The 17,210-nt window shown below is 38.7% G+C and overlaps 2 protein-coding genes across 27 annotated transcripts in view; one reads left to right on the top strand and one right to left on the bottom strand.

Moving 5' to 3' along the window:
- The window catches only part of LOC118281272 (uncharacterized), a 123,450-nt gene that overhangs the window by 32,372 nt on the left and 73,868 nt on the right, over positions 1-17,210 (top strand). The gene's annotated exons all lie outside the window — the stretch shown is intronic.
- The window catches only part of LOC118281273 (uncharacterized), a 59,403-nt gene that overhangs the window by 24,519 nt on the left and 17,674 nt on the right, over positions 1-17,210 (bottom strand). For both annotated transcript variants that reach the window (XM_050700921.1, XM_050700922.1), the window contains exons 2-7: positions 14,855-15,224; positions 13,136-13,253; positions 12,297-12,530; positions 8,544-8,641; positions 7,664-7,828; positions 7,056-7,178 (exon numbers count right to left, since the gene is read on the bottom strand). In XM_050700921.1, the coding sequence (XP_050556878.1) occupies positions 7,056-7,178; positions 7,664-7,828; positions 8,544-8,641; positions 12,297-12,530; positions 13,136-13,253; positions 14,855-15,190 (1,074 nt within the window). In that variant the 5' untranslated portion in view covers positions 15,191-15,224. The remainder of the gene's footprint in view (positions 1-7,055; positions 7,179-7,663; positions 7,829-8,543; positions 8,642-12,296; positions 12,531-13,135; positions 13,254-14,854; positions 15,225-17,210) is intronic.

The raw sequence follows: 17,210 nt of genomic DNA on the forward strand, positions 1-17,210 counted from the left end.
TCACCTGTCTTATTATACATTTTAGTCGCGATTACATATTTGGTCTCATAGTAAAAGTTATTCATAATGATGAGTGCAATGGCGGGTAAAGAGGGTGTGCGTTAATTAATGGATATGTTGTGTTCTAATTTAAATCACAATTTAAACAAGTAATTCACTCACGTGATCATTGCCAATTTTAAAGATTTGTTATGGTATCGACTCTTAGGGCCATTTTCACCGACAAGATGACCCGAGGAAGCAAATCAGCCGTTTATCGTAAACTGAAACCTAACATTTTCAACGGTAAACATTATATTTGGTATTTATGTTTCTAAAACGATTGATTCCTAATACCAAATTCCCAAATATAATGCTTACTTTTGAGTACTGGTGGTTTTAGTCTATGATAAACAACAGTTTTGCTTCATTGGACGTTCATCGTGTCGGTGAAAATGGGCCTTAAATTAACTAAAATCTTGTGTAGCCCCCTTCAGCGTTTATAACATCTTGCAGCCTTTCCTGCATTGACGAAACCATATTGTAACATACATTATTGCCTCTAAAACTATCCCATATCTCATGGACGTGTCTGACCAAAGCTTCTCTGGTTCTCGCTTGGTTGCTGTCCCACTCTTGGACCATCAGCCCCCACAAATTCTCTATAGGGTTGAGGTCAGGGCTTTTAGGTGGCCACGGCAACGAATTCACGAAATTCCGATTGCGACTGAACCAGGCTTGAGTGAATCGGGAATTATGGACACCTGAATTATCCTGCACAAAATCAATAGGCATCAGTTCAGGAAAGTAAACGTTCAGACTAGGAAGTAAAACTTCGTCTAAAATACTGGTATATTGCTCGCTATTCATTCGTCCACTAATCTCTGCCAATTCACCAGGTCCACTGGCTGACATCCAGCCCCAAACGCCGAAGCTTATCCGGCCACTTCTTCTAGATGGCAATATGTTCCTTTCTAAATAACGAGTGTCATTAGGCCGCCATAAAGATAAACGTCCATCAGCAGATGAAACAAACACTTTTTCATCAGAAAAAATGGCTCTGCTGAAGTCGTAGTTTAGGTATTCTCGAGCAAATTGTAGTCTCTGTTTCTTGTGTCGTGCAGATAATAGTGGTTTTCGCGCCGGAACTCTGTGACGAAGGCCAGCTGTGCGTAGGCGACGTCGAATTGTCGAAGTTGATACGCAATGCGAAGATGGAAATGTCCTGAATTCTCACAAATCCGTTACTGACCACACTGTTGACGATCTGCCTGTCCTGCGCCGCGGAAGTTTTTCGTGGACGACCACTACTTTTAAAACTAACAACGTCGCCGTTATCTTCCCACCGCTTGAGCCACAAATACACGGTTTTTCGCTGAAAAAAAAGGCATCTAAGTAAATTGTTCTAATGGCTGCGCAACGCGTGGCACCCTATACATAGATGAATACATAATTTAAATTTTAAGAGATATTATCACTAGCTTTCGCCAGCGGTATCACTTGCATCTCGTGGGAACTACTTCCCGTACCGGGATAAAAAGCATAGATATCTTCGATGAATAAGCTAACAAACACATTTTTCAAATTTTTGCAGTAGTTCCTTAAATTAGCGCGTTAACGCAAACAAACAAACGCTTCAAATTTATAATGTTAAAATATCGATTTAAACTTTTGTTAATTAAAAATCGTTTAAAACACAACAACAATAAATGCAAACTCACCGTAATTCCCAATTCATTTGCAATGTCTGTTACCGAAAGGCCCTGTTCTTTAAGAACAATAATTTTGTGTTTGTCATATGTAGAAATACGATAAGGCACGTTGTTACTGTTCATTTTAAATTTATATATTACAATTATCTAGCTTTACAGCCTCTTTCACACGGGGGCAGAACAGTACAGAACGTATGATTTACAATGTTGCCGTAAGAATCTAATAGCACAATAGTTTTAGGACGGTACACGGAAATAAAAATAAATCGACGGGCGAGTCGAAGTCACTGGCAAACTGGTTTACTGTAAACATGTTATTGAAATTTCCTTGGGTTCATTATTTTGTAACTAAAACTTAATATTTTTTTTTAGAAATCTGTTGTTAACGTAAATTTGATAAAAATGTGTAGTTAATTTTGATACAATTTAACGTTTACATATTTTTTGGACACAGTTAGCATACTTATTTTTGCGATTTTATGTCACTACATGAATTTAAATTTTAAGGGCGTTTCCATGTTATTGCTCGTGACTGTACTATATGGAAGTGCGTTACAAATATGAGATGGCGAATACGACTGAAGTGAAATCTGGACTTAAAGAGTGGCACGAGAAACTTGCTCATCAAAACTTACAATATGTGAGGGAGGTGCTTAAAAATAATAACATTGAAGTGAAAGACTTGGATTTTAAGTGTGAAAGTTGCTTGGAGGGCAAAATTCATCGATTGCCTTTCAGTGCAAGTGAAAATAAAACGAGTAAGCCGTGTGAGTTGATACACGCGGATACGTGCGGACCCATGGAGGTGCCGTCCGTGGGAGGTTCGAGATACTTTGTTATACTGAAAGATGACTACTCAAACTACAGGTCAGTGTACTTTGTTAAAAGCAAAGATGAAGTTAAGAAATGTATTGAAAACTTTGTGTACAAGGCTGAAAATGTAACCAAAAACAAAGTACTGTGTTTTAGAAGTGATAATGGGTTAGAGTTTGTGAACAAAGAAGTTCAAAATCTGTTCGAAAAACGTGGAATAACTCATCAAACCACGGTGCCATATACACCTGAACAAAATGGCAAAGCAGAGCGAGAGAATCGAACTCTAATTGAATCAGCACGTACAATGTTGTGTGCAGCAGGTCTACCGAAGAAGCTGTGGGCAGAAGCTGTTCATACTGCAGCTTATGTACTGAACAGAACTAGTAAGAGCAACGAAACCGGAAAAACCCCATATGAAACGTGGACAGGCAAACAATTTGACATAACGGGTCTTAAAATATTTGGAAATCCTGTTTATGTCCATGTTCCAAAAGAGAAGAGGAGAAAATGGGACCCGAAAGGAGAGAAGGGAATTATGGTCGGCTATGGTGAAGATGTCAAGGGCTACAGGATATTTTTCTCAGAAAAGAACAGTGTTGAAGTGAAAAGAGACATTGTATTTCTAAAAAAAGGTGAAGAACAGAATGAGCAGTTAGTCATACTGGATAATACTATGAAAGAAAATGATGACACTAGTCAAGAGCATCCTAGTGACAGAGAGGAGATGACTAAAGATAAAGAAAAAAGGATGGAGAAAGAGAAGGAAGTACACCCTGAAGAGGAAGGAGAAACATCAAATGTGTCTAGCGACTGTGATAGTGTCTACATACCATGTTCCAGTGATGAAGATTCCAGCTATGATGATAATGAAGTGGTACCGAAACGTGTAATGAGTACTCGAACTAGGAAACAAACTTCATTCTACAACTGTCATCATGTTAATGTCGAGGAAAATGAACCAAAGACTTACCGAGATGCCATGCAACGAAACGACGCGAATAAATGGCAGGAGGCAATTCAGAGTGAATTAAAAACCCTAGAAGAAAATAATACTTGGACTATTTGTGAACAGCCTGTAACTAAAAAAACCGTAAGTAGTAAGTGGGTATTTAAAATAAAAAAATCTAATAATAATGTACAGTATAAAGCCAGATTAGTGGCAAGAGGTTTTGAGCAGTGTGACACGATGAACTTATGTGATATATATGCACCAGTAGCAAAGATGACAACTTTTAGGTTATTTGTTTGTATAGCAACAAAGTTAAATTTACCAATTTGGCAAATGGATGTTACAGGAGCCTTCCTTTATGGAGATATTGATGAAAATGTATATTTAGAATTGCCAGAAGGTGCATATTGTGGTGATAAAAAGATAGTTAAGTTAAATAAATCTTTGTATGGGTTAAAAAAATCACCTAAGTATTGGAATGACAAGTTTAATTCAGTAGTTATAAAACAAGGTTTTGTAAAATCAAAAAGTGATCCTTGTCTGTACACAAAATGTGAAGGCAGTGCTAGTACATATGTTTTATTGTATGTAGATGATTTACTAATATTTGGTAATAATGAAAAGCAAATATGTGACCTTAAGTCGTTACTGAATAATGAATTTAAAATGAAGGATTTGGGCTTAGTTTCAAATTTCTTAGGTATTCATGTAAAACAAGATTTAGATACAGGTATTACTGAATTAAATCAAAAGAAATATTTGGAAAATGTATTACAAAAATTTGATATGCAAAATTGTAAAGAAATATGTACACCAATGGATCTGAATTTTAACACTAAAATATTAGAAGGAAAGAATGAGTCTGTAATTGATAAAAACATAGAAAATAAATGTAGACAAATGATAGGTTGCTTGTCTTATGCAGTGTTAGGAACAAGGCCTGATTTGTGTGTTGCTGTGTCAATTTTAAGCAGGTACCAAAATAATGCAAATAACACATTATTAACTGCATTAAAGAGAGTTCTGAGATATGTAAAATACACTATTAATTATAAACTTGTTTACAAATGTAATAGAAATTTATTATTGGGATATTGTGATGCCAATTGGGGAGGAGACTTGAAAGATAGAAGGTCGACAACTGGTTATTGTTTTATGTTTGCAGATTGCTTAATTTCATGGTCTTCTAAGAAACAAGCCAGTGTCAGTCTGTCTTCTACCGAGTCCGAGTACATAGCAATTAGTATAGCTGCAAGTGAGGCATGTTGGCTAATAAATTTGCTCAAAGATTTTAATATTGTTGAAGTGTGTCCTGTCACAATGTATTGTGATAATCAGAGTGCTATTATGGTAGCAAATACTGAAAGTGTTAAGAGGTTAAAACACATTGATATAAGATTCCATTATATTAAGGAATTAATTAAAAATGGTAAATTAATTTTAAAATATATTAAAACTGAGGATCAAACTGCAGATATGTTCACTAAAGCATTAAATAAAAATTTATTGTTAAGATTTATTAAAAACTGTGGTTTGTATGAATAAGTTTTTTTTTTTGTTTTAGTAAATATAATTATCTGACTGTAAGGGTCTGTTTTTTGTTTTTATGTTTGGATTTATTACATTGAAAGGGGGTGTTGGTAGCAATGTAAAAAATATTTTTATTATGTTGGTAACACTGCTGTCATGGAGGTTCTGAGGTGTTCTGTGTAAAATCCTTTGCTTACATTATAATAAATAGTCTTGAAGTTAAAACAGTTGTTGTGCTTTATTTTCTTCATGATATCCCACAGAATTCGGTTTTTTTTTCTAAAAAGTAAGCTTAAGTTACTCCTTAGTACGTCAGCTACTTGCCAATAAAAGTCCCGTCAAAATCGGTCCAGCCATTTCAGAGATTAGCCAGAACAAACATACAGACAGACAGATAAAAATTGTAAAATTATTATTTTGGTTTGTCTATCGTATGTTTGTATAGGTATATGCATGTAGTAAAAAGCTGGTTATTTCTATATTACAAAAAGACACTCCAATTTTATTTATTAGTCTAGTCTAGGATCTTGAAACTACACTCAAACAACTTGAGTTTTTTTTATAACACTAATGAATTAATTGTTTGAGAGCTGGTAAAATCAATATTGCGCGGCACGGCAGTAATCAATATATTATAATACACACACAACGTCACGCCTTTTATCCCCGAAGGGGTAGGCAGAGGTGCACATTACAATGTTGGAGGTACACCCACTTTTCACCATTTGTGTTATAAGTCCCATGTAATAGGCGGTGAAACTATTGCCATATACTGGGCACAATTCCAGACTCCGTGCTATTACTGACAAATTTTTACAGTAGTACGTACTACCCAGTAATACTTTTCCCGACCCGGGAATCGAACCCGAGATCCTTTGTCCGCCATTCGCACTTGCGAGGCAGTCAATATATAATAATAGCGGGTAAAATTAAAATAATCTACCAAACGGACATTAAAATAAAAATTTGTCATCTACCCTATTAACAACGTGTTTGTAGTATGGGACCGCTAGATGGGAAATAGAGAGGGGCGTGGTTTGTAACGTCCCGCGCTCCCCGTAAAGTGTCACGCGTTATGTTAAAGGGAAATCCAGTTATGACATTTCTTTGTATTTGCTTCGTGTATGTAATCATAGTTATATTATGTTATAGTAAAACTTTCTAGTCATTAGATATCGTCATTAATGACTATACTACTAGACTAGAGGGTCATTAAAGATCGTTAAATCTACCATTTTCTATAAAATATCAATCTGAAGTTGTCTGAGAATTTTTATATTTATTTCTTTACTAGATTTTTGCAAATGGCGTCAAGGAATTTTGAAGATTTCTCTTGTTTAACACCCAATTAGTTAAAGAATAACTTTAAACAATCCAGTAGTCTTAGTATGAGTTTGCTTTACGTAGAGCGAAAACGAAACGAGAGCGCGTTCGGCACTCTGATTGGTTGGTTCATTCGCACCGGCCAACCAGAGCGCCATTCTCGTTTCGTTACCACCACAGACCCAGTAGGGCTGATGCCTGATCCTGAGCTGCAGATAACTTAACAGGTTATCGGGGCTCCGGTTCAAAGCAGGAGAAGGAACGGGGTGGTTTTTAGTCAGTAAGAGTCTGACACTCCCTCTCGCCTCACCCAAGGCGGGAGAAGTCATTGGTTGATTCCCCCCCCCTCCTCAAAAATTGTAGTAATAAATAATTCTATCGTAGGCCGCATCATCAATTACCACCAGGCAAGATAGTGGCTAAACGCCAACTCATTTCCAATCAGTAAAATATAACTTAACAAGCTACTTCCGCGCGGTTTCACCCGCTCTGCTCGGCTCCTATTGGTCATAGCGTGATGTTTTTTAGCCTATAACCTTCCTCAATAAATGCAGTATCCAACACAAAAAGAATTATTCAAATCGGACCAGTAGTTCCGGAGATTAGCGCGTTCAAACAAACAAAGTCTTCAGCTTTATAATATTAGTAAGTATAGATTTAAACCACATATTTGTTATCATCTTGACTGACAATTTACGAAGAATGAGCGAAGTAAACTCAGTAGGTAAACCAAAAAGTAATCTTACCATAACTTGAAGTGGGTAAGGCATGACCTCTCCTTCCGTGTGTTTGGAGACGTTCCTCAACTCCTGGAGTGCTTCTTCGGACTGGGGTGATGGATGAGCTGGATCTGTCCATATGGTGTAGACCTGGTGACGATAGGAAGGTGGTTTAGTGGTTTTACTTGGGCATGGTTGATTACTTAATGTGACGTAAAGTGGAATGGGCCGGCTCGACCGGAGTGATACCACGGCCTCACAGAAAACAGACGTGAAACAATCACAAAAAAAACCGTTGTATATCACTGTGGGAGTAAAACCATCCGCTCTTCAAAGGAACGGAGCGCACTTGTACTTCCTATAGTGTAGCAATTGTTCCATGGGCAGCGCAGTTTGCTTACCATCAGGTGATCCGTCTGCTAATTTGTCCATTCTATCCCACAAAAGGCGCAAAGGCGAAAGCCCGTTCGGTTTTTTATCGGATACATTGTAGTGAGTGAGCTCTTTTCTTCAATCGCCGCCGTCCACTTAAAACCCCAGAGGCGTTACAAGTACGTTGCCCACATTTTGGGGGTTAGGAATTTAAGCTTTGTTTGGGAATCTGGGCTTAAGTAGATTGGGAGTTAATGCATTACCTTCAACCGCTTTTCGACCAGCGCCCTCAAAGCTAGTGGTAGTCTCTGAGGATCTCCAGGTCCCTTGTCGGTGATGATGAAGAGCGCGCTGTCATAAGGTACCAGCTTGGCTGCCGTCGCCAAAGCTCTCATTGTGCCGTCATTCGTTGTGTCTGTGTTCACACCCTGGGGATAGAGATGGTTTTAGTCATTGAGAAAGTGGATTGGGATGGTTTTGATAAACAATGTATTTTTATTGTAACTTTCTTGATACATACTAAATTAATATTATTATGTTATCGGCTTACTCACGTAATTGTTTGACGAGGAACTCGACTAGTTTCAAGCCATGCTAGAGGCTCATGTTCATGAGCAGCATTCCGCGACACACGACGCGATGATTGTCGCACTGCTACGGACAATCGTCGCGTCTTAATAATTAACTGGCACTTACGGTGGCCGGAGATCGTCCCGCGATCCCCGACGCCCGGAGTGTGTCTAAACGGACTCAGTTAAGCTGTGTTTTTTATATGGAAAGATGTGTGCTAAGGATGTGTAATACTATCGATACATTGCATACTCGAACTACGCACCTTTGTCTTACAGGTCGCATAGTATTAGTGTCTGTAGATTCAACCGAAAAGTTTAAACTATAATTGTCACACTTGTAAGGACAAAATGTACATAGAAAATTATCTCTAAAGCCACGTCAACGTTAACCAATTCCATAATAATGATTATGGGTCCCTGGCGTGGCTTGAAACTAGTTGAGTGTCCTCGTCTAACAATATTGTCACACGATAGTTATGATAACAATGATTATGATGTAGTTTGTCCATTTAATATATTGTATTTAATATGTTATGGGTATAAAATTAGGAAAAAAAGTAAATATATTTACCTGATACTTAAGCAATAACTTAGACAGTGCCTCTGCAACAGTCTTCTCGCTAGAGGAACTGGATGGTTGAAGGTTGTGCCTTGATCTCCAGTTGACTCCTGTTGACAAAACATTATCATCATCATCATCAGCTCAAAGAAAAGGGGGTAATTGGGCCTCCGGTAACCTCACTCGCACAACGAAAGCGTTGTTTCACGTCGGTTTTCTACTCGGCCGTGGTATCACTCCGGTCGAGCCGGCCCATTCGTGCTGAAGCATGGCTCTCACACACATAAGACAAAATGTCATTGTTCACTGCATCGAAACTACGCTTCTCGTTTAACCAACTTCGAAAAAGATAGGTTTTCAATCGATCGTTCTTTGATTATCTTAGGATTACTTTAGGATTTTCTCCTGTGTCGTGGGTGCGTTTACAAACATACAATTTCACATGCACATGACACCCAGACCCGAAACAACAATTAGTGGATCACACAAAGAGTTGCTCCGTGCGGAGACGAACCCGCTACACGTTGCACGGCAGCCAGTTGCCCAGCCACCGCGCCAACCGTGCAGTCACACTTAAGACAAAATGTATCGACAATACACTTTGCATTTAACCAACTTGGAAAATGAGAGGTTCTCAATCGACCGCTCTTTGATTGAATAGTCTTACGAGTTTAATTTGTTTTTGTGTAGCAATCGTTGGTTTTTGCTGTGTATATAGTCGGCGGTAAGTGGGGCGGAACAGACACCTATATATTACATAATATAATTAGACCCAACTGACCCAAGGTCTGATTACCTTTCCCAAGAACTTTAGTGTTGAATTTTCCTTACGTATTCGATTTGCTGTTAATAATAGCATTGTTGTGTTATTTTAGCACAACTGTTATTTAAATATATTTAGATAGAGTCAGTGTTATTTAAAAGTACTTTCAAATACAGAGGATATCTGACTGTCTCATTGGTCGAGTGGTCGCAAGTGCGACTGCCGGACAAGGGGTGTCGGGTCGGGGAAAGTAGTACTGGTCTTTTTTCAGTTTTTAGAAAATTTCTCAGTAGTAACACGGAATTTGGAATTGTGAAGCAGGAGTAGAAACGGGGTGGTTTTTAGTCAGTAAGAGTGTGATACTCCCTCTCGCCTCGCCTAAAGCGAAAGAAGTCATTGGATGATTTTCTCCTCTCAAAAAAAAACTGTCTTATTTAGTGTCACACGCTGTTGATTTTTTAAATGTTAAAATGATTCTTTACTAAATGTTTCCTAAACAAAAATATACACTCTTAATATAGTACTTCATTGAAAAATATTCTCAAATGTGACAGTGTATTATACATAAGATATGTGTACAAAATATTATGTTGATCACAATAAGAATACATCATGTATTATTTGCATGTGTTTTTAAATACCATGTCTAATTTAAATTTGCTTCGACACTGTTGTTATAAAGATTTTGTGATGTTTCACATAATAGAATTCTGTAGACTGGCCACATACAGACATGAATTCGTATTATGTCTTATTGCTTTGAAAAAGACAAGGGTTTTTTATGGTATAAGCCGGTAAACGAGCAGACGAATCACCTGATTATAAGCAATCGCCGCCGCCCATGAACACTTGAAACACCAGAGGCGTTACAAGTGCGTTGCCGGCCTTTTGCGGGTTAGGAATTTAAGAGTTATTAGGGAATCGGCAATCAAAGTTTTGGCAGAGGGGTAATTGGGCCTCCGGTAACAAAATAAACGTTGCCCCACCATAGTATATTCTCCTATGTCGTGGGTGCGTTTACAAACATACAAGTTCACATACACATGACACCCAGACCCGAAACAACAATTTGTGGATCACACAAAGAGTTGTTCCGTACTGGAATATAACCCGCTACACGTTGCGTGGCAGCCGTTTAATGAAATCTTTCGTCTACTGAGTTAAAAAAAATGTTGTCCATAATATTATATTTTTTGCATGAATTTATTTGTGTTGTTATTCTTTTTTTAGTGTTTATTTTCTTTTGTTTTTCATGATATTCAATGTTTGTATTCTTTTGTTTCAGGTATGTATTCCACTGAACGTTTCATTATGTTTATTTTTCTACGGATAAATGCTACCTACTATGTTATTGAGGTAAGTTTAATTTAGATTTAGCTAATAAGAATTTAGTTGGCCGAGCCATGATTAATTGGGAACTCTTAAAACCCTATTACTTATTCTTACTACTCTTGTATTCTTGCCAAATTGCAAAACTGCGTGTTTATTAAAAGTGCATTCATTGTCATCGAACAGTAAATGTATATCGGCAATAAATACTTAAAGTGTGGGAGAGCCATGCTTCAGCACGAATGGGCCGGCTCGACCGGAGTGATACCACGGCCGAGCAGAAAGCCGACGTGAAACAACGCTTGCGTTGTGTACAGCTAATGCGATCGAGCACACTTCGAATGTTTCGAATTGACAAATTACAGAATAGCCTTTATTTAAGTGGAGAAAATCATCCAATGACTTCTCCCGTCTTGGGCGAGGCGAGAGCGAGTGTTAGACTCTTACTGACTAAAAACCACCCCGTTCTTACTCCTACTTTCCGAGCCGGAGCCCCGGTAACCCGCTAGGTAGTCCACAGCTCCGGATCAGGCATCAGCCCTACTGGGCCCCATCTGCGGTGGTCTGATGGCTCTTTGAGGCGCGCGCGAACTTCGGGGACTTTGGGTCGAATCGAACCCACGTTGCTTAAGTCGTTTTTTTTTCTAATTACGTAATGTTATTGTTATGGTCATAACATTATTGATTACTGATTATAAATCACACTTTATACACAAAAACTATAGGTTGTTTGTTTTTATAAGCCATGAAGGACATTCTAATGTCCTGTGTGACGCAAAGTTCCGGGTTTGATGTCAGACTGTTAACTTTGTCAACTCAATAAAGGTGTGTATTATGTAATTATCTATCGTTATTTACAACTTTGTTTTTGTTGTAGATTTTTTTATTGGTTTTCTTGTTTTTTTATGAAATACTAGCAAACTGGGCGAATTCCGTTTCGCCACCAAATGATTTTCCATGTTTCCCTGCTTTTCTCTTCAAGATTTCTTGAGTTTTCTTTGCTATAAATCTCACGGAACCCAAAACCTTTCCAACGAATGCAAAACGTTTTTAAGATTCATTACAGTGCTTTTCCACCGGAGATGTGCTATGCTACGTTGCTGTGGACGCGTTTGGCTTTAACTAATCATATTCATTTGCTATGCTATGTTGCTGTGGATGCAGCATATATTCATTGGTACACATAGCTTAGCACTTGTGGAAACGGACTCAGCTAAGCTATGTTTTTTATATGAAAAGATATGTGCTATGCATGTGTGCTATGGATAGCTTTCCTATTATCGATACATCGCATACTCGAACTGCCTTCCTCGCACAGCTACATAACTTAGAATCGGTGGAAACGGTCACATAGTTTCACAGCTTAACTATTACATCTTTGTAGCATAGCTACATAGCCCATCTCTGATGGTCAAGTACCGTTAATCGTCACGTTTGCTCAATGCGGGTTGGTGATTCCAAACTTTTCCCCACGATTCGGGGATGCGGATCAAACTCATTGACAATCACAGCCTCCGTTGCAGGAGCAGAAGCAGTTGGGACTTGGTGGTGTTTAGTTAATATGAGACTGATTTTACTCTTGACTAACGTTAATCTTGCGATAGGAGCCATTAAAGATCCCTCCCCCTCTTAAAAATAAAATACATCTTATAGAACTCCCAATATGTACTTACCATTAGAATCATATCCCATTACCAGCACATGGCTTAAATTCAGCGCTGGTACAGTCAGGTCGCTCCATACAGCTAACGCCCTGGCCAGGGCAGCTGCTCTCAAAGGCACCATGATGCCGGCTGGTGGTCTGACGCAGCAGTCTTGCAGCCAACTCCTGACCACGGAGCGAGTGGTCTGCGGCTTGTAAGGAGGCTGGTTCTCGAAGGTTCTCTTGTCTAGTGGAGGTTTTGGGTCTGGAACAGAAATTGAAGAGGTTTTTGAGATGTAAATTAGGAAATATAACTGGGGGCCTACTCTAATTCAACGAACGAATAAAAAAACTTCGCAGATTCGCAACTTCGAACATAAACGAATGAAATGAAGGTAAATAAATAGGTTTTGATATGAAATTAAAAATAAACCATTATTTCAAGTAATTCTATTAGTAAATCAATAAAACTTACGGCCGAAGATTAAACGAAACTTCGGATTCGAGAACCGGAGTAGTTCCCCAGTACCCTTAGTAAGAGTTTGCTTAACGACGAACGAAAACGAAACGACAGCGTGTTCGGCGCTCTGATTGGTCGGTGCGAAAAAACCGATTAATCATAGTGCCGAATGCGCTCTCGTTTCGTCTCCTTCAACGTGAAACAATCTCGTACTATGGATACTGATTAGAGTTTTGTGCGAAAAAACCAACCAATCAGAGCACCGAACGCACTCTCGTTTCGTCTCCTTCAACGTGAAACAAACTCGTACTAAGGGTACAGGTTTATCAAAGAGCGTGTCGGGTCTTAAGAACACCCTTAGTCGGCTTTTAAGAACAAGATTAGGGGGATGATAGAAGGTTTGTTCTCACCATTATCTGCCTTAGGGTTCCTCTGGCCAGGCGAGTCATCTTCCTCAGTCTCCTGCATCTTCGGAGACGGTTCCTCCTCCATAGCCCTCGTTGTGGCCGTCATAGACACCGTTTCAGTCTGAAATATTACAGTTTATAATGTTTTACTTCCTTATAATCGCCGCGTCGTGTTTCGCGGAATGCTGCTCATGAATATGAGCCTCTAGCATGGCTTGTTCCTCGTCAAACAGTTACGTGAGTAAGCCGATAACTTCTAAAATTAGTTTTACTTCTTTTTTTAATATGGGACAAGACACTCCCTCCCAATACCGCTGCAACTCCTGTAAGCGGATCTACAGTAGATACAACCATTAAAACACCGGAACACTGAAGTCCAACGTCTCAGGGATATGAGTGACTATCTTGGATCCCGCAACCAAATAAATTAAAGGAGAAGAAAAAGAAAACGATAGTTTCATTTTACTGTTTTTTCAATGAGAGTTTTTGATTTTGCATTCAAGAAAAGACATCAGGTCCTTCGAATGATGCTGGAGTTTTATTATTCCAATCTGCTTAACCGTCAGTAGATTGATGAAGTCAATGTAGTCAATAATTTGCATTAGCAAATATGTATTTATGGGTCAATACACTGCTGATAACACCTCTATGTGAATACCCTGATTCTTGATTTTAACAAAGATTGAAAGTGACGTAATGCTTAGTTAGGAGTTTGACTTTGGTGATTGTTTTTTTATGGAATAAGCTGGTAAACGAGCTGATGGATCACCTGATAATAAGCAATCGCCGCCGCCCATGGACACCCGAAACACCAGGGTCGTTACAAGTGCGTTGCCGGCCTTTTGGCGATTAGGAATTTAAGGGTTGTTATGGAATCGGGGATTGGGAAGATTGGAAAAGGAGGTAATTGGCGCAGATAAGCTATGTTTTTTATATGGAAAGAAGCGTGGCATGGATGGCGTGGTATGAGCTGCGCATCTTCTCTGAACAGCTACACATAGCTTAGTATCAGTGGAAACGGTCACATAGTTTCACAGCTTAGCTATTACATCTTCGTAACATAGCTACATAGTACATCTCTGGTGGAAAGACCTCTAAGAGTCTGACATTCCCAAAAGGCGAGAGAAGTCATTGCATGATTTTCCACCATAAAATAAACTCGCTAACGTCTTACCATTGTCTTTAACGAAATGTATTTTGAACATTTTTTTTATTTTATTTTAATCTACATCTTGATTAAACAATTAAGATAATGCTTATAATATCATCTTTATGCAAAATTTTATTGAATTACGTAAATTTAATTGTGACGCTGATTTATTTTGTTTTGTGAATTCCAAAAAAAAGTATCTTAACCGAGTCTTAGTGTGCTTTTCCACCAGAGACATGCTATGCTACGGAGATGCAACAGCTAAACTGTGAAACTATGTGACCGTTTTCATAGATACTAAGCTATAGTAAACGTACCCACGACACAGGACAAAGTCCTAGTGTGGAAAAATGTTCATTGATTTTTTTTTTAATTAACCTTTATTATAAAAATAAGTCGGGTTTTCCTTCCTGACGCTATAACTCCAGAACGCACAAACCGATTTCCACGGTTTTGCATTCGTTAGAAAAATTCAGGAAAAATTCAAGAGAAAAGCAGGAAAATAGGGAAAATCATTGGTGGCGAAACGGAGTTCGCCGGGTTTGCTAGTCTTCTCTATTATATAAACTTACCTTAGTAACCGTCTCAATATTATTACTTAAATTCGAAGCAATAGTTCCAACATCATCGACCACATTGGAAGAACTTGGTGCAGTGACATCTACACTGGTTTCCTCTGTCGCCGTCTCAGCACTCTCTTGTTCTTCCTCTTTCTCCTTCCCATCCTCTGGAGTTACGCTAAACTCTGTCGTAGTTCTACCATCGTCTTCTTCTAATACAGTAGTAGTGTCATCAGTAATTTCTTCACTGTCTTTTATTGTTTTAATTTCTTCTGATGTCAGTTGTGTTTGTGCTAATATGAAGTTTGTTACTATTAGCAGTAGGATCGTTTTTGTTTTTGCTGCCATTTTTCGTTCTTATGGCATTCTTTGGTTGTTTGGTCTGTGGACAAAGGGGGTTTTGGTTAGTTTTTAGTTTGTTTGCGTAATGAAGGAAGCGTTGTCTCTCTGGAGTGCATACATGAAATATAATAATATAGGGTGACTGGTAATTAGTGAACGATATTTAAACACGTGATTGTACTCATGATTACAAACAACTTTCCCGAAGAAACTATTTTTGTATACTCATTAGTTTTATTTTTATCACAATAACAAAATAACAAATTTTTGTAGTTATTTTTTTTTATCTTACTACAACGACGAAAAGACTAGTGTACATTATGTATTCTACACTGCTGTTAGCGTACAGTAAACAAATTATACTAAGATTACTTATATTTGACGCATATAATAAATTAACTTCTGTCCGCAGCTTCGCCCACATGTAAAAATTAGCCAGTGTGTTATCTCAGACCATAATCTAGGCGCGCGCCTCAAAGAGCCATCAGACCACCACAGATGGGGCCCAGTAGGGCTAATGTCGACCCGGAGCTGCGGACTATCTAGCGAGTTACCGGGGCTCCGGCTCGAAAAGCAGGAGTAGGAACGGGGTGGGTTTTAGTCAGTAAGACTCTGACACTTCCACTCGCCTACCTCAAGGTGGGAGAAATAATTGGATGATTACTTCCCCTCAGAAAAAATCCTATTTATTATCCCTTACCATAATCTACCCCTGTTCCAAATTTCATCCCGATCCCTCCACCCGTTTTGACGTGATTGAGTAATAAACATACACACAAACTTTCGCATTTATAATATTAGTAAGATTACCTTACATTAATGTGTTTAGACGCTATATGTGTGCCAATTATGTTATATGTCATAGCTCGAAGGCATATAATTATGTTGACTAACATAATTGTAATTGGCAGTAATTACAACTATGGACTATCAAGTAATAAATTCTGATCTTTTTTTGGTTTATGTAATGTGTTAATAAAATATTGTTTGAAAGAAAGTGCCTGGTTGATCTAGTGTTTTGTGTTCGATTCCTGGGTCAGTCTAAGTGTTAGTTTCTCATGCACGAGAGTGCGGGTTTGAAACCTATCAATGACAAGTACTAATGTGATATTTTTCGAGTTACACGTACTTTCTAAGATTATTTAGACACCACTGATAAACGGTGAAATTACTGAACACAAAACAGCACACAACATTTCGGGACAATTCCGAAAATCCGGGCTATCTGGCAACCCTATTTGTGAAGGATTTTTTTTTGTTTTTGAGGGGTAAAATCATCCAATGACTTCTCCCGCCTTGGGCGAGGCGAGAGGGAGTGTCAGACTCTTACTGACTAAAAACCACCCCGTTCCTTCTCCTGCTTTTCGAGCCGGAGACCTGGTAAACCCGCTAGGTAGTCCGCAGCTCCGGATCAGGCATCAGCCCTACTGGGCCCCATCTGTATTTGTGAAGGATGCATGCTTTCGTCAAATGACGCAACGTAAACAGAATCCGTTACTCGTTTAACTGGCATTTGCATCAACACACTCGTCTGTAATCTTGCATGAATCACAAATTGAAACTAATCATTCAAAATTACCAATTTAAACTTAATGACACACGTGTAGTGGCATTTTGAAAAAATAATTTTGTTTATAATGACACCTAATGAATGACGTGTGGACGGTGGATGCAACGATTTTGAGTTAGCGAGGTTGTCGACTTGTGTAGTGTAATTTGTTAAGGGATACGAATCCCGTTTTTGGTACTTTTCTTTCTTATTTTTCGGTGATGTGGTGGTTATAGGATGTTTTTTTTTGGGAGGGGAAAATCATCTAATGACTTTTGCCGCCTTGGGAGAGGCGAGAGAGAGTGTCAGACTCTTACTAACTAAAAACTACCCCGTTCCTGCTCCTGCTCCTGCGTTCCGAGTCGGCATCAGCTATTCTGAGCCCCATGTATGGTGGTCTGATGGCTCTTTGAAGTGCGAGCGGATCGCGACGTGCTGTACGCACGGTCTGGTTCTGGTCGGACGGTGAAGTACTCT

Source organism: Spodoptera frugiperda, chromosome 19 (assembly GCF_023101765.2).
Source record: "Spodoptera frugiperda isolate SF20-4 chromosome 19, AGI-APGP_CSIRO_Sfru_2.0, whole genome shotgun sequence".
NCBI lineage: Eukaryota > Metazoa > Arthropoda > Insecta > Lepidoptera > Noctuidae > Spodoptera > Spodoptera frugiperda.